The following is a 25,993-nucleotide window of genomic DNA, read 5'->3' on the forward strand; positions in this document are numbered from 1 at the left end:
TTGGCGGTTGGCATCCAACGTTATGGTGCATTACCGCCACCTACTGTACTGGAGTGTGGGCCAGAGACAGGGAGAAACTAAATCCTACCTGCGAGCCCCGTTGATCTTAAAAAAGATTACAACATATTGGAGACTATGTCTAATGACATTCTACTAAACATACTCTTTAAACTAATTTCCTGTATCCCCTTTTCCCTCGTAATAGATCTCAGCTTCTCTCTTTCCCTCTGATACTACCCACACTGTAGCAATACATGCTCCACGCTCTCTGTTTCCTGCCAATAATCACACTTTGCTTTTGGATGTTTTCCTATCACATAGAAGGTCGAATTCAAATGGCTGTGTCCCACCCTTAATTTAGTAAAAAATAACTTCCTCTCTTCTGTCCCTTCCTGTTATCCTCCCCTCCTCGACTTTCCTCTGTACTTGAAATAAATGCCTGCCCTTAGTATCTCTATTCCACTGCTTCTGCCATCTCGGCACCATCACTGTCCATATCAGGCGTTTTGCCTCTGCCTTGCTCATTGAAACTACAACATCAACATCCCCACAGGGCTTCAGCCCAAGTCAATCTTATCTGTATGCCCATCTGTCTAATCGCAGAATGTCACTGTACGTTCATATTTTTGAATCCAGTTATTTTTATTATATGGGTTGAGCAAATTACCTAAATATTTATGTTGAATAAAAACACAAGTTCTGTTTTTGAAATATTGAAACACTTTAGGATTTTTGTTCTTGAAGTATGTATTGACCATTGGCTTTGACATTTTTGTTAGATTTTTACATGTCTTAATAATAATTAGCTATTATTCAATTTCTAATCATTTGTGGCGCAACTCAATATTTCATTTGAATTCATAGCACTAACGTAAAATATTGTGTCATGCAAATCTCCAGTGTCCAACAGTGCAATCCATATTTAACAAGTAACAGCAACATCCTATTGTTCTACCGCCATTTTGGCTCAAACGCAATGATATTTTCTCGAAAAAGACCACATAATTGTACTGTTTGATTTTCTGCCCTCAGCCTATTGTGGAGCCTTCAATATGTTTTTCTTTCCGAGCTTCAACCGTGGAACATGTCTAATTAATCAGCTGGTATTTTGTTGTTGTTTTTAAATGTTTATTTCAAACTATAGACGAATGTCAAGAGGAAGTAGATATCTTTCCATCTATATATTTGACACCGAAGTGAGCTTGAGCCATAATGGAAGCAATGTTGTGAGTCCCGAGTCTCGCGATCTGCAAAACTCGGATTGAATGAAGTCAGCTGATAATTTGCTGTCGTATCGCCACTCACATCTTCCCTAGGCAGAGGATCAAGACGCTGGACTGTTTAATTTCTTAAGGTAGCTATGCCGTTTTATTATAATCAAATGAGATTAAATGCAATGTCTATATTATGTGATTTTTCATAATTCTTTCGAAATGCATCAAAATGGCATAGCCAGCGATTTTGACAGATGACCTAGAATTAAATAATACGGTCGTTTTATCAAAGGATTTTGATAATTGGAACATACATTTAAATGCATTCATGGTCTTGGTTCTTCATTCAAATGTAGGCCTATTTGAATTAAACATTAAATTGATTTTTATCACAATCAAATTGTAACGCTGGCAATGCGGCTTCTCAAATGTCAGTTGTTGTTGCGCAAAAAATGCGTAAACATCGTGCCTCCCGTTATGTATTTGTCTCTCAATGTGTTTTATTTATAGCAACAAAGCAACTAGTTATGTTATTTTCTGTTTCATGGCCATGGATAGATTCGACCATGTGAAAAAAAGGATGTCGACGCTACAGCGCATTGGTGGTCATGTGATTATGTTGACAAGACACCTTTGGCAATGTAGCGGTTGATCATGGCTCTCGGTTCCATTACGTTACACTTAAGAGTCATTGGACTAAGACGTCATCGCTTGGTCTGAACATTAACACGCATTGCTTACGGTACGGTTTTGGAAACATAAGAACCTTGTCTTTCATATCGGCGACAAATAATTGTAAAAAAACCAAAATGTTATATTGATATACACCTTTTTATAGGGATCCCACAAGCCAATATTTCCCTATTACAATGCTTGTTTATGGAAAACATGGAAGACCGAGTGGACTTTTTGTGCTAATTAGCTATCGGTGTCTGAACACCTGTGTAAACGGAAGACCGACACCACAAACATGTTGTCACAAAAAAAATAAAAAATACAGTAGGCTGCAACTGTTAAAACCGGTTATAACAGTGCAGTCAGTGTGTATTTTTCGTTTGTGAAATTATTTTGATATATAAGTAGAGGGATTAATATTTCTTGAACCGCACCGCAATTGAGAATCGATTCGCGTTTTAGATGGATTATTTGGCGGTTTTGGCTTCCAGAGCCAATTCACCGATAAACAGAACATGTAAAGTCATTGGATTATAAACAGTAACGTTAGGCTACTTTAGTCCATTATTGGGCTACTTGGCTACTTTAACCTCAGCTGATTGACCAGCAGACTTTTGGGTAATGCACCTGAGATAAGACGGAGACTAGTAGCCCAACTACAAATGTTATCAATTCAAGATACATGCAGAGAGTGGTATTGTAAATCAAAGAAAAATCACATATTATTCTCAAGCTGGCCCTATTCCGTTGGTTTGTCCCTAGTGACATAGGCTAGTGTGACAGTGGCACATGAGGATGATTCTGTTTGACTACAGAAGAGGAAGAATCATTCATTGCATTTAGCACAAGAGCGTTAGGACCCTGTGCACCTGCCACAGCCCCACCACATCCTCACTTGGATGTTGAATTTCTCATCAGAAGTGTCTGCTTATAGGGTAGGGCCTGTTTGGGTGAATCTCAATAATGTGAGTTCAGATCCTCTTCCCTTCTCCTTCATCTGCACTGATCTGAGAAGTAAGGATAGGTTAAATCACTGTTTCCCAAATGGTGTCCTTGGGACCCCAAGGGGTGCACGTTTTGGGTTTTGCCCTAACACTACACAGCTGATTCAAATGATCAAAGCTGGATGATTATTTGAATGAGCTGTGTAGTGTTATGGTGAAAATCAAAACGTGTGTCCCGAGGACAGGGTTTCCCAAACTCTGTCCTAAGTTAAAGCAATATTGTGAAATCCCTCATCGATTAATTTTCTTTCACCTGTGTATAGTGCAGTGTCTAATGAAGGACACAAGACAAGGAAGGGGAACGGAAGCCACAGGAATATTGAGAATAATATCTACCCTTTGTGTCTTCTATCTTTGATAACAAAGAACAGAAGAGTTAATAAAAAGAACAGCTAGTTAAAAAGAGGTTTAACAGGTTTTCCCTAAGTGTTGATTCAGGACCAGTTTTAGTTGCAGCTCTATGGCTCAATACTAGGACTGAGAAAGGAGAACTATTTTACATTGTTATCAAATTGTTTTGCTCACAAAAACTACAGTGAAATGCTTACTTACGGGCCTTTCCCAACAAGGCAGAGAAAGAAAATAGAAAAGTAAAAACAAATGAGTAACGATAACTTGGCTATACACACAGGGTACCAGTACCAAGGTGATCCGCAGGTGTAAGATATAATTGAGGTATATCTGCACATATAATTAAACAATAAGGCACACGGGGGTGTGGTATATGGCCAATATACCACCGCTAAGGGCTGTTCTTAGTCTAGATGCATCACGGAGTGCCTGGACACAGCCCTTAGCTGTGGCATATTGGCCATATACCACAAACTCCAGAGGTGCCTTATTGCTATTATAAACTGGTTACCAACGTAATTAGAGCAGTAAAAATAAATATTTTGTTATACCCTTGGTATACGGTCTGATATACCACAGCTGTCAGCCAGTCAGAATTCCGGGCTTGAACCACACAGTTTATAACTACAGTACCATTCAAAAGTTGGGACACATCAACTCATTCAAGGGTTTTTCTTTATTTTGACTATTTTCTATATTGTAGAATAATTCTGAAGACATCAAAACTTTATATTTTTTCAGTTTTGGGTCAAAAAAAGACTGCAAAATTCAGGAATTCAGCAAAAAAATGGTTTAATTTAGAAAATCTGTTACCAAGTATTGCCACATGCAAACAAGGAGACATATATGTGATCGTGTCTCAATGTAATCAACATATTCAATTATTTATATTTTCAAATAGTACCTCCTTTTTGGGCAAATTTTTGGTCAATTTGCAGTGTACAAATTATTATAATTATGTTCTACCCCTGCCCTAGAACCTTGGCATGTACTGTAGGCCGTCTCCCTCTCTTTAGTGCCTTCCTGATTCTGCCCTTCAGAATCACTGGCGGCCAGGGGAAGGGTGGTTGTTGGTGAATGTGTGAATTCATTGTCAATTTGGGATGTACTTACTTAGTAAATTAGCACTATTTCATGACATTTGAAAACTTGAACAGGAAGTTAAATGTGAGCCGTTGGGTTTACAGGATTATGCAACACCTTGCAACCAGCACTCACTCTAGTTTCATTATGAGAGATTATGCTGAATGGGACATTATTTTATTAGGGTAAAGCTCCTTTGTTTGGTCACTGGTTACCCTCACTGGAGAGACATTCCTGAGTATGGATCGTTTACATTGTAACACTGCAGTGCTCAGTGAGTGTATCCTTGATAGAAGGATTCCATATGTCACATGACTGCTGTCATATGATGTGGCTGAGTCCATAGAAACTTGATGCATGTCTGGGTTTTACCCTCTGACTGTACTTCCACAACTGTTAGTGTGGGAGTACTTTTTTCCCCCAATAAAGGTAGGGATGTTGGGGAGAGTAAACTGATCCCTGATCTGTTTGTAAGGGCAACTTCAGCCTGCATTGTACCAGAGATTGCTGAGCTTGGTAGGTGGCTGCCCTGAGGCCTGGCAGTGTACTCACTGTTGTGTCAAGGGATATGGATGTAATCCTCTAGCTTTTTAAATACCAGAGTGTTGTGAATCACTGTGTCTGAATCTCATACAATTCACAAAGACACTAATTTAGTTGACTTCCCAATCCTACCCCACACTAGAATTTTCCACTTCCTCAAACAGCCCATATAACTCAGCCAGCCATGTTCCACAGTCATGTGACGCCTCATGCATATCTTCCACCCTATGAGTCTCTATGCCAAAGTCACAATGGAAATGATTCAATTCTGTCCAAGTGTGTGTCTGTCAGTGTGTGTATACATGCATTTCTGTATGCATGTCTGTCCTGTTTTACAGTAAGTGTTTTGCACCTGATAGGATCCAGAGGGAATAAAACATTCAAGAGAAAGGGAAGAATTGAGCACTTGATAAAGAAAGTAAGTTTTTGCATTGTTTTAAATCTCTTAAGAATGGAGGTACAAATGCCATGTAAGCTAAGCTTGGCCATGGATGCCACATCCTTCGGTCTGTATCCTGCTGCTCCAGACTAGATCTGTTGAGGGGGGGCTGCTGTATTTCTACACAGATAACATAGGGCCTTTTCCTCCATGCTAGACTGGCTAGCAGTGGCAAGGACAAAAGGGCACTGAAGCAGGGATGGTGTTTGTGTCTACAGACAGAGTGGGTGATGAGGAGTTGTCCCCCCGAGAAAGAGAGCTGCAGAGTCATGATGTTGGGCTCTAGTCGCTGGGATATCACCATGGTCACGGTTCGGAAAAGGGGTGTTATTGTCATGGTAACAGAACAGAGGGACAGGGATCCGTGTTTCCCGATAGTGTGCTATATGTTTGCTATATGTTTGAGTCCCTCTCACTATTGCAGAAAGCTTAATTTTTAAGCCTCTGTGTGGGAGGGAATTTGTCTGTGTGTAATCATCATGTAGTAATTGTCCTACTCTGTTCGTGTGTGTGTTTTTAGTGTCGGAGAGGGTTACCAAGCTGCTTTGAACAGATTCAGAATGGATGGGTGGGTGGATTTGAGTTGGATGAGAAGCCCATTGACCTTCTAATTACTGGGTCAATAGTGTCCCAGCCAGGACTATAACTCACTGTGGTCTGGGATGCAGTCAGCTATAACACGAATCAATACAGCTGTATATATACGGTGAGCTCCATACTGGGACAGTAACCACGTTTCCATCCATCCAAGTAAAGTCTTACCATAACAAAATAAATCGTAACAGCTGTGATGGAAACAGGTGGTTTCGGTACAATTTTCATTAATGCCGACAGACTGTTTGTTGGAGATGGTGAGGTCTTTTTGTGTCTGTAAAATGTATTATTTGGGACATGGAGATGGAAACTACTTTATGCGCCAGACGTATAGAGTTACACAGAGGCTGGGTCCTGTTATTGTTATTGATATAATAACCATCATATCGAAGTAAATTTGGAGTCACATGACTCTGAAAACTATGCAGTTTATTAGACTACAGATGAAATAATTATGATGAATTTCACAGGGTGGTGAAAGTGCACGGTGATGAACTTGATGCTGCTTTCCAATAAATATTGAGGGTCTTATTCTGGTGACATGATGATCAATGCTTGACTGCCATTTGACAAATAGAAATCCATAATCATCTCATCATGTAGACGAGACAACCCTCACAGCCTACCCGCACTGTATCTGTCTCTGTAGGCTGGAGCACAGGTACCAAGACCGGCGTAGGCACATTTACTATTTAACGCAACAGTTTGTGACAAATGCGATGGAAACACATTGAACTTTAGATTTTTATTTGATACATGAAAACCTAAGTGAAAAAGTACATTTTGTGTGCACTACGTCATCACACACTGATTTTTATCCGCAAGAAGTCAGTTTGGTGGAAACATACCACTGGTGGGAAAATACGCATGTTTTCTTTATGCAGATTCTAGAATATTCCCATGAAAATCTGTCGCCAATTGGATGGAAACCTAGCTAGTGACAAATGTTTTGTCTCGCTATGGAATTTAAATGATACAATGACTATGAGTTAACGCACTGTAAAATGCAGACTGTCAGCTTTTATTTGAGGGTATTTTCATCCATGTCAGTGAACCATTTAGAAAATGTATTTGTTTTCAATAAACATTGGAGACCAAATATAGTTTACATGTGGTCAACAATCTAAGCCAACCCGTCTGTTTTTCCCCATAGTTGTGCACACAATGGTTTTGTTGCTGAACAACCAACCTGTCAGTGGTGCTCTGTGGACTGTGTACCACTCTTTATCTCTCCTCACTCCCTTTATCACGGTCCTTCACACACTCACTCTGTTCTTTCTTTATCACGGTCCTTCACACACTCACTCTGTTCTTCCTTTATCACGGTCCTTCACACACTCACTCTGTTCTTTCTTTATCACGGTCCTTTACACACTCACTCTGTTCTTTCTTTCTTTATCACGGTCCTTCACACACTCACTCTGTTCTTTCTTTATCACGGTCCTTTACACACTCACTCTGTTCTTTCTTTCTTTCTTTATCACGGTCCTTCACACTCACTCTGTTCTCACTCTGTTCTTTCTTTCTTTATCACGGTCCTTCACACACTCACTCTGTTCTTTCTTTCTTTATCACGGTCCTTCACACACTCACTCTGTTCTTCCTTTATCACGGTCCTTACACACTCACTCTGTTCTTTCTTTATCACGGTCCTTCACACACTCACTCTGTTCTTCCTTCCTTTATCACGGTCCTTCACACACTCACTCTGTTCTTCCTTTATCACGGTCCTTCACACACTCACTCTGTTCTTCCTTTATCACGGTCCTTCACACACTCACTCTGTTCTTTCTTTATCACGGTCCTTTACACACTCACTCTGTTCTTTCTTTTCTTTATCACTGTTCCTTTATCACGGTCCTTCACTCTGTTCTTTCTTTATCACGGTCCTTCACACACTCACTCTGTTCTTTCTTTCTTTATCACGGTCCTTCACACACTCACTCTGTTCTTTCTTTATCACGGTCCTTCACACACTCACTCTGTTCTTTCTTTATCACGGTCCTTTACACACTCACACTTTCTTTCTGTTCTTTCCTTTCTTTCTTTCTTTCTTTCTTTATCACGGTCCTTCACACACTCACTCTGTTCTTCCCTTTCTTTCTTTATCACGGTCCTTCACACACTCACTCTGTTCTTTCTTTCTTTATCACGGTCCTTCACACTCTCACTCTGTTCTTTCTTTCTTTATCACGGTCCTTCACACACTCACTCTGTTCTTCCTTTCTTTCTTTATCACGGTCCTTTACACACTCACTCTGTTCTTCCTTTCTTTATCACGGTCCTTTCTCACTTTATTCCTTCCTTTCTTTCTTTATCACGGTCCTTTACACACTCACTCTGTTCTTTCTTTATCACGGTCCTTCACACACTCACTCTGTTCTTCCTTTCTTTCTTTATCACGGTCCTTCACACACTCACTCTGTTCTTTCTTTCTTTATCACGGTCCTTACACACTCACTCTGTTCTTTCTTTCTTTATCACGGTCCTCCACACACTCACTCTGTTCTTCCTTTCTTTCTTTATCACGGTCCTTTACACACTCACTCTGTTGTTCTTTCTTTATCACGGTCCTTCACACACTCACTCTGTTCTTCCTTTCTTTCTTTATCACGGTCCTTCACACACTCACTCTGTTCTTTCTTTCTTTATCACGGTCCTTCACACACTCACTCTGTTCTTTCTTTCTTTATCACGGTCCTTCACACACTCTGTTCTTTCTTTCTTTCTGTTCTTCCTTTCTTTCTTTATCACGGTCCTTTACACACTCACTCTGTTCTTTCTTTATCACGGTCCTTCACACACTCACTCTGTTCTTTCTTTATCACGGTCCTTCACACACTCACTCTGTTCTTTCTTTCTTTATCACGGTCCTTCACACACTCACTCTGTTCTTTCTTTATCACGGTCCTTTACACACTCACTCTGTTCTTTCTTTATCACGGTCCTTCACACACTCACTCTGTTCTTTCTTTATCACGGTCCTTTACACACTCACTCTGTTCTTTCTTTCTTTATCACGGTCCTTCACACACTCACTCTGTTCTTTCTTTATCACGGTCCTTCACACTCACTCTGTTCTTTCTTTCTTTATCACGGTCCTTCACTTTCTTTCTTTATCACGGTCCTTCACACACTCACTCTGTTCTTTCTTTATCACGGTCCTTCACACACTCACTCTGTTCTTTCTTTATCACGGTCCTTCACACACTCACTCTGTTCTTTCCTTTATCACGGTCCTTCACACACTCACTCTGTTCTTCCTTTCTTTCTTTATCACGGTCCTTCACACACTCACTCTGTTCTTTCTTTCTTTATCACGGTCCTTTACACACTCACTCTGTTCTTTCTTTCTTTATCACGGTCCTTCACACACTCACTCTTTCTTTCTTTATCACGGTCCTTCACACTCACTCTGTTCTTTCTGTTCTTTCTTTATCACGGTCCTTTACACACTCACTCTGTTCTTTCTTTCTTTCTTTATCACGGTCCTTTACACACTCACTCTGTTCTTTCTTTCTTTCTTTATCACGGTCCTTCACACACTCTCTGTTCTTTCTGTTCTCTGTTCTTTCTTTCTTTCTTTATCACGGTCCTTTACACACTCACTCTGTTCTTTTTTATTTATCACGGTCCTTTACACACTCACTCTGTTCTTTCTTTATCACGGTCCTTTACACACTCACTCTGTTCTTTCTTTATCACGGTCCTTTACACACTCACTCTGTTCTTTCTTTATCACGGTCCTTTACACACTCACTCTGTTCTTTCTTTATCACGGTCCTTTACACACTCACTCTGTTCTTTCTTTATCACGGTCCTTTACACACTCACTCTGTTCTTTCTTTATCACGGTCCTTTACACACTCACTCTGTTCTTCCTTTATCACGGTCCTTTACACACTCACTCTGTTCTTTCTGTTCTTTCTTTCTTTCTTTATCACGGTCCTTTACACACTCACTCTGTTCTTTCTTTATCACGGTCCTTTACACACTCACTCTGTTCTTTCTTTATCACGGTCCTTCACACACTCACTCTGTTCTTCCTTTATCACGGTCCTTTACACACTCACTCTGTTCTTTCTTTCTTTCTTTATCACGGTCCTTTACACACTCACTCTGTTCTTTCTTTATCACGGTCCTTTACACACTCACTCTGTTCTTCCTTTATCACGGTCCTTTACACACTCACTCTGTTCTTTCTTTCTTTCTTTATCACGGTCCTTTATCACACTCACTCTGTTCTTTCTTTATCACGGTCCTTTACACACTCTGTTCACTCTGTTCTTTCTTTATCACGGTCCTTTACACACTCACTCTGTTCTTTCTTTATCACGGTCCTTACACACTCACTCTGTTCTTTCTTTATCACGGTCCTTCACACACTCACTCTGTTCTTTCTGTCCTTTCTTTCTTTCTTTCTTTATCACGGTCCTTTACACACTCACTCTGTTCTTTCTTTATCACGGTCCTTCACACACTCACTCTGTTCTTTCTTTCTTTATCACGGTCCTTCACACACTCACTCTGTTCTTTCTTTATCACGGTCCTTTACACACTCACTCTGTTCTTTCTTTATCACGGTCCTTCACACACTCACTCTGTTCTTTCTTTCTTTATCACGGTCCTTCACACACTCACTCTGTTCTTTCTTTATCACGGTCCTTTACACACTCACTCTGTTCCTTTATCACACACACTCTGTTGTTCTTTCTTTCTTTATCACGGTCCTTTACACACTCACTCTGTTCTTTCTTTATCACGGTCCTTTACACACTCACTCTGTTCTTTCTTTATCACGGTCCTTTACACACTCACTCTGTTCTTTCTTTATCACGGTCCTTTACACACTCACTCTGTTCTTTCTTTATCACGGTCCTTCACACACTCACTCTGTTCTTTCTTTCTTTATCACGGTCCTTTACACACTCACTCTGTTCTTTCTTTCTTTCTTTATCACGGTCCTTTACACACTCACTCTGTTCTTTCTTTCTTTTCCTTTATCACTGTTCTTTCTTTCCTTCACACACTCACTGTTGTTCTTCTTTATCACGGTCCTTTACACACTCACTCTGTTCTTTCTTTATCACGGTCCTTTACACACTCACTCTGTTCTTTCTTTATCACGGTCCTTCACACACTCACTCTGTTCTTTCTTTCTTACGGTCCTTCACACACTCACTCTGTTCTTCCTTTATCACGGTCCTTTACACACTCACTCTGTTCTTTCTTTATCACGGTCCTTTACACACTCACTCTGTTCTTTCTTTATCACGGTCCTTCACACACTCACTCTGTTCTTTCTTTCTTTCTTTATCACGGTCCTTTACACACACACTCTGTTCTTTCTTTCTTTCTTTATCACGGTCCTTTACACACTCACTCTGTTCTTTCTTTCTTTCTTTATCACGGTCCTTTACACACTCACTCTGTTCTTTCTTTATCACGGTCCTTTACACACTCACTCTGTTCTTTCTTTATCACGGTCCTTTACACACTCACTCTGTTCTTTCTTTCTTTCTTTATCACGGTCCTTCACACACTCACTCTGTTCTTTCTTTATCACGGTCCTTTACACACTCACTCTGTTCTTTCTTTCTTTCTTTATCACGGTCCTTTACACACTCACTCTGTTCTTTCTTTATCACGGTCCTTTACACACTCACTCTGTTCTTTCTTTATCACGGTCCTTTACACACTCACTCTGTTCTTTCTTTCTTTCTTTATCACGGTCCTTTACACACTCACTCTGTTCTTTCTTTCTTCCTTTATCACGGTCCTTCACACACTCACTCTGTTCTTTCTTTATCACGGTCCTTTACACACTCACTCTGTTCTTTCTTTATCACGGTCCTTCACACACTCACTCTGTTCTTTCTTTCTTTATCACGGTCCTTCACACACTCACTCTGTTCTTTCTTTCTTTATCACGGTCCTTCACACACTCACTCTGTTCTTTCTTTATCACGGTCCTTCACACACTCACTCTGTTCTTTCTTTCTTTATCACGGTCCTTCACACACTCACTCTGTTCTTTCTTTATCACGGTCCTTCACACACTCACTCTGTTCTTTCTTTATCACGGTCCTTTACACACTCACTCTGTTCTTTCTTTTTCTTTATCACGGTCCTTTACACACTCACTCTGTTCTTTCTTTATCACGGTCCTTCACACACTCACTCTGTTCTTTCTTTATCACGGTCCTTCACACACTCACTCTGTTCTTTCTTTATCACGGTCCTTCACACACTCACTCTGTTCTTTCTTTATCACGGTCCTTACACACTCACTGTTCTTTCTTTTCTTTCTGTTCTTTATCACGGTCCTTTACACACTCACTCTGTTCTTTCTTTATCACGGTCCTTTACACACTCACTCTGTTCTTTCTTTCTTTCTTTATCACGGTCCTTTACACACTCACTCTGTTCTTTCTTTCTTTATCACGGTCCTTTACACACTCACTCTGTTCTTTCTCACTCTTTCTTTCTTTATCACGGTCCTTTACACACTCACTCTGTTCTTCCTTTATCACGGTCCTTCACACACTCACTCTGTTCTTTCTTTATCACGGTCCTTTACACACTCACTCTGTTCTTTCTTTATCTTTACGGTCCTTTACACACTCACTCTGTTCTTTCTTTCTTTCTTTATCACGGTCCTTTACACACTCACTCTGTTCTTTCTTTCTTTCTTTATCACGGTCCTTTACACACTCACTCTGTTCTTTCTTTCTTTCTTTATCACGGTCCTTTACACACTCACTCTGTTCTTTCTTTCTTTCTTTATCACGGTCCTTCACACACTCACTCTGTTCTTTCTTTATCACGGTCCTTTACACACTCACTCTGTTCTTCCTTTATCACGGTCCTTTACACACTCACTCTGTTCTTCTTCCGGTCCTTTCTTTCTTTATCACGGTCCTTTACACACTCACTCTGTTCTTCCTTTCTTTCTTTATCACGGTCCTTCACACACTCACTCTGTTCTTTCTTTATCACGGTCCTTTACACACTCACTCTGTTCTTTCTTTCTTTATCACGGTCCTTCACACACTCACTCTGTTCTTCTTTCTTTATCACGGTCCTTTTCACTCTGTTGTTTTCTTTATCACGGTCCTTTACACACTGTTCTCTGTTCTTTCTTTATCACGGTCCTTTACACACTCACTCTGTTCTTTCTTTATCACGGTCCTTTACACACTCACTCTGTTCTTTCTTTATCACGGTCCTTTACACACTCACTCTGTTCTTTCTTTATCACGTCCTTACACACTCTTTCTTTATCACGGTCCTTTACACACTCACTCTGTTCTTCTTTCTTTCTTTATCACGGTCCTTTACACACTCACTCTGTTCTTTCTTTATCACGGTCCTTTACACACTCACTCTGTTCTTTCTTTATCACTGTTCTTCTGTTCTTTCTTTCTTTATCACGGTCCTTTACACACTCACTCTGTTCTTTCTTTATCACGGTCCTTTACACACTCACTCTGTTCTTCCTTTCTTTCTTTATCACGGTCCTTTACACACTCACTCTGTTCTTTCTTTATCACGGTCCTTTACACACTCACTCTGTTCTTTCTTTATCACGGTCCTTTACACACTCACTCTGTTCTTTCTTTCTTTCTTTATCACGGTCCTTTACACACTCACTCTGTTCTTTCTTTCTTTCTTTATCACGGTCCTTTACACACTCACTCTGTTCTTTCTTTATCACGGTCCTTTACACACTCACTCTGTTCTTCCTTTCTTTCTTTATCACGGTCCTTTACACACTCACTCTGTTCTTTCTTTATCACGGTCCTTTACACACTCACTCTGTTCTTTCTTTATCACGGTCCTTTACACACTCACTCTGTTCTTTCTTTCTTTCTTTATCACGGTCCTTTACACACTCACTCTGTTCTTTCTTTATCACGGTCCTTTACACACTCACTCTGTTCTTTCTTTATCACGGTCCTTTACACACTCACTCTGTTCTTCCTTTCTTTCTTTATCACGGTCCTTCACACACTCACTCTGTTCTTTCTTTATCACGGTCCTTTACACACTCACTCTGTTCTTCCTTTCTTTCTTTATCACGGTCCTTCACACACTCACTCTGTTCTTTCTTTATCACGGTCCTTTACACACTCACTCTGTTCTTTCTTTATCACGGTCCTTTACACACTCACTCTGTTCTTTCTTTATCACGGTCCTTTACACACTCACTCTGTTCTTTCTTTATCACGGTCCTTACACACTCACTCTGTTCTTTCTTTATCACGGTCCTTACACACTCACTCTGTTCTTTCTTTCTTTCTCTTTCTTTATCACGGTCCTTCACACACTCACTCTGTTCTTTCTTTCTTTCTTTATCACGGTCCTTCACACACTCACTCTGTTCTTTCTTTATCACGGTCCTTTCACACACTCACTCTGTTCTTTCTTTCTTTCTTTATCACGGTCCTTCACACACTCACTCTGTTCTTTCTTTCTTTATCACGGTCCTTTTCTTTATCACGGTCCTTACACACTCACTCTGTTCTTTCTTTCTTTCTTTATCACGGTCCTTCACACACTCACTCTGTTCTTTCTTTCTTTCTTTATCACGGTCCTTCACACACTCACTCTGTTCTTTCTTTCTTTCTTTATCACGGTCCTTCACACACTCACTCTGTTCTTTCTTTCTTTCTTTATCACGGTCCTTCACACACTCACTCTGTTCTTTCTTTCTTTCTTTATCACGGTCCTTCACACACTCACTCTGTTCTTTCTTTCTTTATCACGGTCCTTCACACACTCACTCTGTTCTTTCTTTCTTTCTTTATCACGGTCCTTCACACACTCACTCTGTTCTTTCTTTATCACGGTCCTTTACACACTCTGTTCTGTTCTTTCTTTATCACGGTCCTTTACACACTCACTCTGTTCTTTCTTTATCACGGTCCTTCACACACTCACTCTGTTCTTTCTTTATCACGGTCCTTTACACACTCACTCTGTTCTTTCTTTCTTTCTTTATCACGGTCCTTTACACACTCACTCTGTTCTTTCTTTATCACGGTCCTTTACACACTCACTCTGTTCTTTCTTTCTTTCTTTATCACGGTCCTTTACACACTCACTCTGTTCTTTCTTTATCACGGTCCTTTACACACTCACTCTGTTCTTTCTTTCTTTCTTTATCACGGTCCTTTACACACTCACTCTGTTCTTTCTTTCTTTATCACGGTCCTTCACACACTCACTCTGTTCTTTCTTTCTTTATCACGGTCCTTCACACACTCACTCTGTTCTTTCTTTCTTTCTCACGGTCCTTCACACACTCACTCTGTTCTTTCTTTCTCTCAGATCTAGCCTGTCAGGATGGACCTGTCCAAGCTGCCTAAGATCCGGGATGAGGAGAAAGAGAGCGAGTTTGGATACGTCCATGGAGTCTCCGGCCCAGGTCACTATCTCACATACACATTCACCTATGTCACGTGCCTCTGTTTAGGCTCTAAAGGTTTTAGGCTAGCTGAAGAGTGGATGCTTTGGTAATAGCCTCAGCTATGCCTGGTCAAATAAAGGTTAAATGAAAAAAAACTTTAAAAAACTATCCCTCTGGTAGTAAGCCAGGCGATAGGATGCTTGGCACTAATCTGTTTACACCAATCTGGCGTGGAGTTTGGACTAGATATCCGTCTCTTGCATGGTGTGTGACCTCTGACCTGTGTTGTCCCCTGGCTGTGCTGCAGTTGTGACGGCCACTGCCATGGCGGGAGCGGCCATGTATGAGCTGGTGAGAGTGGGCCACAGTGAGCTGGTGGGAGAGATCATCAGGCTGGAGGGAGACATGGCCACCATCCAGGTTTACGAGGAGACCTGTATCCTAACGGGTTATACTGTTACTGCACCTCACTGGTTGTATCCCAAATGGCATCCTATTCCCTACATAGGGAACTACTTTTGACCAGAGAAATATGGGCCCTGGTTAAAAGAAGTGCACTGTAAAGTTAATAGGGGTTTCGTTTGGGATGCAAGCTTTACTGTACCTGACGGTCAGTGTTCTCCTGGTACATACAGTGCTATGCCTGTGTGTACATGACTGTCAGTGTTCTCCTGGTACATACAGTGCTATGCCTGTGTGTACATGACTGCACCTGTCTGTCGGGTTGGAACCAAAAATAATCTTCCAATTGTTTTTTTTCTGAACAGAACCATCATTTTTTCCCGTTCTGACCAGCAAAATACATTTCTGAATCACCGGTTTACATCTTTCCTTCCTTTACTGTGATAGAAAATGAACAAATTAGCCTCCTTCTATACGCCTATATCTGTATAGCAGACAAGGCCTAGCCATCTGACATAAAGAAATGCGTGTCGTAGCATGCTGAGAGAGAGGGATTTTGCATATCTTACACATCGAAACACAGTTTTTTTAAGGACATAAATGTGTCTCATTTGGCCAATCTCCCTTGTTTATTGATGGTGCTGGCTGCACCAGGTTCAATCTGAATGCATATGGATGGTTTTTCTAATTTTCCTAATGGAAACCCTGGCACAGATGCTGGCGCAAATCTTCTAGTGGGTAGACACTGGAATAAGTTTGAGGGTGAGGGCTTTGCAGAGGTGCTTTACAGTGTTTTTAGTGGGACAGAAGGAAAAAAATACCCGGAATGTAAAAAAAAAAACATTATTAACCGGTTCCCATGATTTATAAAATAACAGTTCTGTTCCCGGAACATTATAGATCACTTTCATTCGCAGTACTGATTCTGTTCCTCAAAATATTTGGTTATTTTCGGGTTTTTGGTTTGGTTCCCTGAACCGGTTCCAACTGTCTTGGTGTGTGTGTGTATACACACTTACTATATATTTATACAATCACCTTAGTGTTCATTACTGAACACATTTTTACAGTATATACACACCCAGCCTTATACACCATAGCAACCTCTTGCTCTTGATAGCACTCACAGACACATGAGAAAAAAATCTGAAATCTACTGAAACACACACACACACACACTGTGCGTGTGTTCCTGACCATTGTCACAGCGGGTGTATCCGTTGGGGACCCGGTGCTGCGGACAGGGAAGCCTCTGTCAGTGGAGTTGGGCCCAGGCATCATGGGCTCCATCTTCGATGGTATCCAGCGCCCCCTGAAGGACATCAATGACCTAACACAGAGCATCTACATCCCCCGCGGAGTCAATATCGGAGCCCTCAACCGAGACCTGAAATGGGAGTTCTCCCCTGTCAAGAGCTTACGGGTGGGTGCATCCTACTACTCCGAGGAAAGTGTTTGCATTGTTTACTCGATGCACTACACTATCCACAATTTCAAGTGTCCTTAGACCACATACTGAACTGTACATTTTAAGCTAGAATCCTTAATTGGAACAATAACAAAGCGGTAACCCCGCCTCTGTTTTGGGAGTAAGATGAGCAATGGGCCTGGAGAATTTTTGTACATTTTTAGTTGAACCTTTATTTAACTAGGCAAGTCAGTTAAGAACAGATTCTTATTTACAATGACGGCCTACACCGGCCAAACCCAGACGACGCTGGGCCAATTGTGCGCCGCCCTATGGGACTCCCAATCACGGCCGGTTGTGATACAGCCTGGATTCGAACCAGGGTGTCTGTAGTGACGCCTCTAGCACTGAGATGCAGTGCCTTAGACCGCTGCGCCACTCGGGAACCACACTCAAATTCATAGACTGAGCTATGGATGCAAGTACTGACCATCCATGATATCAAAATGGTAGTTTTGAGGCTATACAGTGTTTGTTTACGTTGTTTACAAACATCATAGTACATCAAGTTTATATTTTGGGTTCTGAATGGTACGACAGTTGAACTAAGCTCATGACTCATAAGTTATATTCTTCATGAGTCAATGAGTATATATCGTCAATCTATAAGTCAAAAATGTATGTAGCAACTAAGGATTCTAGCTTTCATGTTAAAGTTTGAATTGATAATCATTAACCCCTTATCTCCCCCCTCTCTCTTAGGTGGGCAGTCACATCACAGGGGGTGATATCTACGGGATGGTGTTTGAGAACTCTCTCATCAAGCACAAGATCATGCTGCCCCCGAGGAACAGAGGAACCGTCACCTATGTGGCTCCCCCCGGAAACTACGACGTCTCGGTTAGTTCCACCACCCAACCTTGTCTAAATCCATAGTAATACATGTGGGGTCATTTATGCATTAAGACTGTGTGTGTTTCAGGACGTGGTGTTGGAGCTGGAGTTTGAGGGTATGAAGGAGAAGTTCACCATGGTCCAGGTCTGGCCAGTGCGACAGATTCGCCCGGTCACAGAGAAGCTGCCTGCCAATCACCCACTGCTGACCGGACAGAGAGTACTGGACGCCCTCTTCCCGTGAGTCCCCTTTCTCTTACCCCACTTTTCTATCCTTCTTTCACCTTCCTCCATCTTGCTGTCTCTGCGTCAGGGAATCTCTCTCTTAGCATTCATTTTCACCCTATCAGAATGTCTTTCTGTCCATCTGTCTTCAATGTTCTGCTGCAAGGAAACTGAATTAGAAAGTGTTATCTGAATCTGCCAATATACTCAACCTCTGCTTCCATCTCCCTGCCCCCGGTCTGTTCTGTCTGTCTCTGTGTCCAGGTGTGTCCAGGGAGGAACTACAGCCATCCCCGGAGCCTTTGGCTGTGGTAAAACTGTCATCTCCCAGTCCCTGTCCAAGTACTCCAACAGTGATGTCATCGTCTACGTAGGCTGCGGGGAGCGAGGGAACGAGATGTCAGAAGTTCTGCGAGATTTCCCTGAGGTGGGTGGTGTTACAGTGCACATTTTGTTACGTTACAGCCTTACTCTAAAATGGATGAAATTGCTTTTCCCCCCTCATCAATCTACACACAATACCCCATAATGATGCAGCAAAAACAGGTTTAGACATTTTTGTAGATATAAATGTGATAGTTTTTTTTTTTATATACAAGTATTCAGACCCTTTACTCAGTACTTTGTTGAAGCACCTTTGGCAGCGATTACAGCCTTGAGTCTTCTTGGGTATGACGCTATAAGCTTGGCACACCTGTATTTGGGGAGTTTCTCCCATTCTTCTCTGCAGATCCCCTCATGCTGTCAGGTTGGATGGGAAGCGTTGCTGCACAGCTATTTTCAGGTCTCTCCAGAGATGTTCGATCAGGTTCAAATCCGGGCTCCGGCTGGGCCACACAAGGACATTCAGAGACTTGTCCCGAAGCCACTCCTGCGTTGTCTTAGCTGTGTGCTTTGGGTCATTTTCCTTTTGGAAGGTGAACTTTCACCCCAGTCTGATGTCCTGAGAGCTCTGGAGCAGGTTTTCCTCAAGGATCACTCTGTACTTTGCTCCGTAGTCTCCCAGTCCCTGCCATTGAAAAACATCCCCACAGCATGCTTCTGGATGCCACCACCATGCTTCTGGATGGTGCCAAGTGTCCTCCAGATGTGACGCTTGGCATTTAGGTCAAAGAGTTCCATCTTTGTTTCATCAGCCCAGAGAATCTTGTTTCTCATGGTCTGAGAGTCCTTTAGGTGCTGAGGAGTGGCTTCCGTCTGGCCACTCTACCATAAAGGCCTAATTGGTGGAGTGCTGCAGAGATAGTTGTACACCTGGAAGTTTCTTCTATCGCTGCAGAGGAACCCTAGAACCCTGTCAGAGTGTTCGGTTCTTGGTCACCTCCCTGACCAAGGCACTTCTCCCCTGATTTCTCAGTTTGGCCGGGCGGCCAGCTCTTGGAAGTGTCTTGGTGGTTTCAAACTTCTTCAATTTAAGAATGATGGAGGCCACTGTGTTCTTGGGGAACATCAATGCTGCAGAAATGTTTTTAGTACCCTTCCTGAGATCTGTACCTCGATACAATCCTGTCTTGGAGCGCTACGGACAACTCTTTCTACCTCATGGCTTGGTTTATGCTCTGAAATGCACTTTCAACTGTTGGAGCTTATATAGACAGGTGTGTGTGCTTTTCCAAATCATGTAGAAACATCTCAAGAATGATCAATGGAAACAGGATGTACCTGAGCTCAATTTCGAGTCTCAGAGCAAAGGGTCTGAATACTTATGTAGATATGGTATTTATTTTAATTTTATTTTTCTTTAAATTTGTAAACATTTCTAAAAAACTGTTTTTGCTTTGTCATTGTGGGGTGTTGTGTGTAGATTGAGGGGGAAAAACATTAGTTTAATCAATTTTAGAACAAGGCTGTAAAGTAACAAAATGTGGAAAAGGTCAAAGGGTCTGAATACTTTCCGAACGCACTGTATGTCATTAGATTATCATCATCATTAGCGTTAGCCTTTTTCTTATTGAAGGTCAGGATGATTGACAGTGTGTCTGTCTAATAGCTGACCATGGAGGTGGATGGGAAGACTGAGAGCATCATGAAGAGAACGGCGCTGGTGGCCAACACCTCCAACATGCCTGTGGCTGCTAGAGAGGCCTCTATCTACACAGGTAGGAACCAATCACAGCGCCCAGAGCATAACACCGCAAACCTCCCAGCCAATGACAGGCCTGAGGCCACAACATGGAGCACACCCCCTGACCAATCACCTACTTGTCCTCTGTGTGTGTCTGCAGGGATTACGCTGTCTGAGTACTTCAGGGACATGGGCTACAATGTTAGCATGATGGCTGACTCCACCTCTCGATGGGCCGAGGCTCTCAGGGAGATCTCTGGTCGACTGGCTGAGATGCCCGCTGGTGAGTGGCTGCTGGTAACACCCAAAATACAGAATATTTAATGCAATGTATAGGACATCTTCTAGGGCTAGAGGGGTGAATTCGGTTTAAATCAGTTATCTCGAACATATCAAGTAAGGCCTGTTTTGTCTCCACAGACAGTGGTTACCCAGCCTACTTGGGTGCCCGTCTGGCGTCATTCTACGAGCGTGCCGGCAGGGTGAAGTGTCTTGGCAACCCAGAGAGAGAGGGCAGCGTCAGCATTGTGGGGGCGTGAGTACAGTTACATCTCTTCACCACACAGGGGAGCCCTTGTTCCTCCTCTCAGCTCTCCAGTAGACCTCAGAAACCTGCCAACACAATCTAGCCACACTGGAATAGGCGGAAGTGGAGTGCTTCTTACGTTATAACCACATGATACCAATGTTCTGTTTCATTTCCACAGTGTCTCCCCCCCTGGTGGTGACTTCTCTGATCCTGTGACATCAGCTACCCTGGGTATCGTGCAGGTAACTGTGGATACAGCCTGTTTCTGTCTGGCTCTGATAGAACCCACTTATTTTAATTTTATTTAACCTTTATTTAACTAGGCAAGTCAGTTAATAACACATTCTTATTTACAATGACGGCCTACCGAAAGGTAAAAGGCCTCCTGTGGCCACGAGGACCTGGGATTCAAATAAATACAATATAAATATAGGACAAAACGCACATCACAACAAGATAGACAACACTACATAATGAGAGACCTAAGACAACAACATAGCAAGGCAGCAACACAACATAACAACATGGTAGCAACACAACAGAGGCACAAAACATGGTACAAACATTATTGGGCACAGACAACAGCACAAAGGGCAAGAAGGTAGAGACAACAATACATCACACAAAGCAGCCACAACTGTCAGTAGGAGTGTCCATGATTGAGTCTTTGAATGAAGAGATTGAGATAAAACTGTCCAGTTTGAGTGTTTGTTGCATCTTGTTCCAGTCGCTAGCTGCAGCGAACTGAAAAGACGAGTGACCCAGGGATGTGTGTGCTTTGGGGACCTTTATCAGAATGTGACTGGTAGAACGGGTGTTGTATGTGGAGGATGAGGGCTGCAGTAGATATCTCAGATAGGTGGGAGTGAGGCCTAAGAGGGTTTTATAAATAAGCATCAACCAGTGGGTCTTGCGATGGGTATACAGAGATGACCAGTTTACAGAGGAGTATAGAATGCAATAATGTGTCCTCAAAGGAGCATTGGTGGCAAATCTGATGGCCTAATGGTAAAGAACATCTAGCCACTCGAGAGCACCCTTACCCCGAGAGCATCCTTAAATTATGTCTCTGTAATCTAGTATGGATGATAGGATGGTCATCTGAATCAGGGTTAGTTTGGCAGCTAGGGTGAAAGAGGAGCGATTACGATAGAGGAAACCAAGTCTAGATTTAACTTTAGCCTGCAGCTTTGATATGTGCTGAGAGAAGGACAGTGCACCATCTAGCCATACTCCCAAGTACTTGTATGAGGTAACTACCTCAAGCTCTAAACCCTCAGAGGTAGTAATCACACCTGTGGGAGGAGGGTCATTCTACTTACCTAACCACATGACCTTTGTTTTGGAGGTGTTCAGAACAAGGTTAGAGGTAGAGAAAGCTTGTTGGACATTAAGAAAGCTTTGTTGTAGAGCATTTAACACAAAATCCGGGGAGGGTTGAGTATAAGACTGTATCATCAGCATATAAATGGATGAGAGCTTCCTACTGCCTGAGCTATGTTGACGTAAATTCAGAAGAGCGTGGGGCCTAGGATCGAGCCTTGGGGTACTCCCTTGGTGACAGGAAGTGGCTGAGACAGCAGGTTTTCTGACTTTATACACTGTACTCTTTGAGAGAGGTAGTTAGCAAACCAGCCCAAAGACCCCTCAGAGACACCAATACTCCTTAGCCGGTCCACAAGAATGGAATGGTCTACCGTATCAAAAGCTTTGGCCAAGTCGATTTAAAAATAGCAGCACAATATTGCTTAGACTCAAGGACAATGGTGACATCATTTAGGACCTTTAAGGTTGCAGTGACACATCCATAACCTGAGTGGAAACCAGATTGCATACCCGAGAGAATACTATAGACATCAAGAAAGCCAGTCAGTTGATTATTGACAGGTTTTTTCCAACACTTTTGATAAACAGGGCAAAATAGAAATTAGCCTGTAACAGTTAGGATCAGCTTGATCTCCCCCTTTAAATAAAGGACACACCGTGGCTGCCTTTTAAGCAATGGGAAGCTCCCCAGAAAGGAGAGACCGGCTTGGCGATGATGGGGGCAGCAAACTTAAAGAAGAAAGGGTCTAAACCATCTGACTCAGATGTTTTTTTGGGGTCAAGTTTAAGGAGCACCTTTAGCACCTCGGACTCAGTGACAGCCTGCAGGTAGCGAGGCAGGGGAAAAAAGGGGAGAAGCATCAGGGATAGTCGCATTAGAAGGGGTGGGAGATGAGGAAATGTTGGACGGGCAAGGAGGTATGGCTGCGTCAAATCGTAATCCTGACTTCAGGAAGTGGTGCTTTAAAGATCTCAGCCATTTGCTTCTTGTCAGGAACAACCACATCATCAACATTAAGGGACATGGGCAGCTGTGAGGAGGAGGGTTTATTCTCCAGGTCTTTAACTGTTTTCCAGAACTTTTTGGGTGTAGACCCACAGAGAGAACTGCTGCTTAAAGTAACTAACTTTGGCCTTCCGGATAGCCTGAGTGCACTTATTTCTGATTTGCCTGAACGAGAGCCAGTCAGCCTGAGTATGTGTGTGCCGAGCCTTTTGCCAAATGCAATTCCTGAGGTGGAGTAACTCTGCAAGATCACGGTCGAACCAGGGGTTGAACCTGTTTTTAATTCTCATTTTCTTTATGGGGGTGTGTTTGAACAATACCACTGAAAATATCAAAAAATAAGGTCCAAGCGTCTTCGACAGAGGGGATCAAGCTGATTCTAGACCATTTTACAGAGGCCTGTTCATGAAGGAAGGCTTGCTCCTTCAAGTTTTTTAGCAAGTGTCTGACAAATCAGGACAGGTCGTTTCACTGAGCAGCCATTACGAACACAGGCTGTAAAACAGTGATCACTAAGGTCATTACACTCATCCATATGGAGCAAAGAAATAAAGACAAGCTTTAGGGACTCAATTCTCAATCCTTGGGTACGCTCCTGATGCTGATGCCTGTCAGATCTTACAGCGCCTGGATAGGTATTTTGCGTATCAACTAACCGCATCATATGTTATAGCAATCTGTCAGTCTGACACAATCGATGATGTGAAACACAATCGATGATGTGGCACACAATCGATGACGTGGCACGCAACCATTGGTTGGTTCATGCAACGTCTGAGCAGGGGAATGCAACTCTTCATCCTCTTTTTCCCTCACTCTTCCTGCCTTCATCCTCTCTTTCTCTCTGCCCACTCTTCTCTCCCTCTATCCTTCCCTCTCTCAGGTGTTCTGGGGTCTGGATAAGAAGCTGGCCCAGAGGAAGCACTTCCCGTCAGTCAACTGGCTGATCAGCTACAGTAAGTACACGCGGGCGCTAGACGAGTACTACGACAAGCACTTCCCTGAGTTCGTCCCGCTGCGCACCAAGGCCAAGGAGATCCTGCAGGAGGAGGAGGACCTGGCTGAGATCGTACAGCTGGTCGGCAAGGTGAGGGTGAACTGAGGGGAGGGGGAAGAAAGAAGGCGGGGACAATATTGAGCTGCATCTCAATAGTATGAGGTTTTATCTCCATGTCTCCTCTGCTTCATAATATTGAGATTGTCCTGGTTGTCATGGTGACAGGCATCGCTGGCAGAAACTGATAAGATCACCCTGGAGGTGGCCAAGCTCCTCAAGGATGACTTCCTGCAACAGAATGGTTACACCCCCTACGACAGGTAAAACACTCACTCTCTCAAACGCACTTACTCTCACTGACCTACTCATCTATTTCTGAGTAATATTGAAAGATTGACTGTGAAGTCATTCCAACTGTAACTCCCTGCCCTCTGACCTCTGCCTGTCCTCTGACCTGTCCCTGCAGGTTTTGTCCCTTCTATAAGACGGTAGGCATCCTGTCCAACATCATTGCGTTCTATGACATGGCGAGGCACGCAGTGGAGACCACAGCTCAGAGCGACAACAAGATCACCTGGTCCATGATCCGAGAACACCTGGGAGAGATCCTCTACAGACTCAGCTCCATGAAGTTCAAAGTACATCTGCTGTCTGACTGTTTCTCGTTTGTCTTTCTCTCTCTCTCTGTGTGTGTGTTCCCTGTATCTCTCTCTCTGTATTTCTATGCTGTCTATGAGTGTTGCTCTTACTATTTGTCTGTATCACAATCTCTTTGTGTCTGTAACTCTATGTCTGGTCTGTTTCAGGACCCAGTGAAGGAGGGAGAGGCCCAGATCAAGTCTGACTACGCCCAGCTGCTGGAGGACATGCAGAACTCCTTTCGCAGCTTGGAGGACTGAGCCTTCACCCTGGACCTTTCACCCCGGACCTTTCACCCCTGACCCCTCACCTGTGACCCCAGGGACAGTGTATGACTGTCCCCCCCTCTCTGCAGCCTCACATTCCACTGCCTTGTGTTTACACCCAACCTGCCATCAGTTTACTCAACGTGTGAATGTGTATGGGCAAAAACAGAACAAAATGTACTGTATTCTTGTATTCTGTTTCCTCACACATTCTAAATACCCCAGTGTATTTGCCCCAACATGGTCGAAGATCTGTCCCGACACCTTAATGTGTGTATGTTTACATGTCTGTGTGTGAGACCCCTGCATTGCCCCTCCCTTCCCCCTGTTTGTTTTGGACATGGTCTCTGGCCCTAGCTGTGTACCTGAAGACTGCAGTTGATGTAATTATCGTTCATTAGCCCTCTATCTGTACAGAATATTGATGAAGATTCACATCAAATACTTAATAAGCAGAGTGACTCTATATTTGTTGCAGGTGTCTGACAAGGACAATGTGTGGTCTGGTTGTTGTTCATATTTAGTGATTTATGCTGTGTAGTCTTGTGTACTTGCTGTACGTGTGTGTGTGAGAGAGAGAGAGAGAGAGAGGGGGGCTCTCTCGCCCTGTCCTTTCTACTGCTCGTGGGACAAGTCCCAAAGAATAAAAGGCAACAAAACAAAATGGTGGGTATTTTTTCTGTGTGTGTTTTTCAGTAATGTCAGTCTTCTCTGCATGTTCTGTGAGTGTAATCAACAGGTTGCTACTAGTTTATGTACTGTACTAACAATAGTGGTGAACATACAGGTGAACATGTTAATAAGTATATACACCACAGGAGGTTGGTAGCATCTTATTAAGGGGAGGATGGGTGTGTGAGGGTGACAAAATAATAATTCTGGTGCTGCTGGTTGGACTAGCCTTGCTATGTGTCTCTAATT

At 42.6% G+C, this 25,993-nt stretch overlaps 1 protein-coding gene across 2 annotated transcripts; it reads left to right on the forward strand.

Moving 5' to 3' along the window:
* Positions 1 to 1,207: 1,207 nt before the first annotated feature.
* Positions 1,208 to 25,731, forward strand: LOC112252987 (V-type proton ATPase catalytic subunit A). Of its 2 annotated transcripts, XM_024424808.2 has the most exons (16): positions 1,212 to 1,354; positions 5,230 to 5,288; positions 15,237 to 15,333; positions 15,623 to 15,751; positions 16,926 to 17,140; positions 17,888 to 18,025; positions 18,108 to 18,259; positions 18,509 to 18,671; positions 20,235 to 20,343; positions 20,470 to 20,592; positions 20,730 to 20,844; positions 21,017 to 21,080; positions 24,054 to 24,257; positions 24,393 to 24,487; positions 24,634 to 24,805; positions 24,974 to 25,731. In XM_024424808.2, the coding sequence occupies exons 3-16, from the start codon at positions 15,252 to 15,254 to the stop codon at positions 25,064 to 25,066; spliced, it is 1,854 nt and encodes a 617-aa protein (XP_024280576.1). In that variant the 5' UTR covers positions 1,212 to 1,354; positions 5,230 to 5,288; positions 15,237 to 15,251; the 3' UTR covers positions 25,067 to 25,731. The 2 variants fall into 2 exon arrangements, with proteins under 2 accessions (XP_024280578.1, XP_024280576.1); XM_024424810.2 differs by lacking the exon at positions 5,230 to 5,288 and having other exon boundaries at positions 1,208 to 1,354.
* The last annotated feature ends 262 nt before the right edge of the window (positions 25,732 to 25,993 follow it).

The sequence above is a fragment of the Oncorhynchus tshawytscha genome, linkage group LG29 (assembly GCF_018296145.1).
Source record: "Oncorhynchus tshawytscha isolate Ot180627B linkage group LG29, Otsh_v2.0, whole genome shotgun sequence".
NCBI lineage: Eukaryota > Metazoa > Chordata > Actinopteri > Salmoniformes > Salmonidae > Oncorhynchus > Oncorhynchus tshawytscha.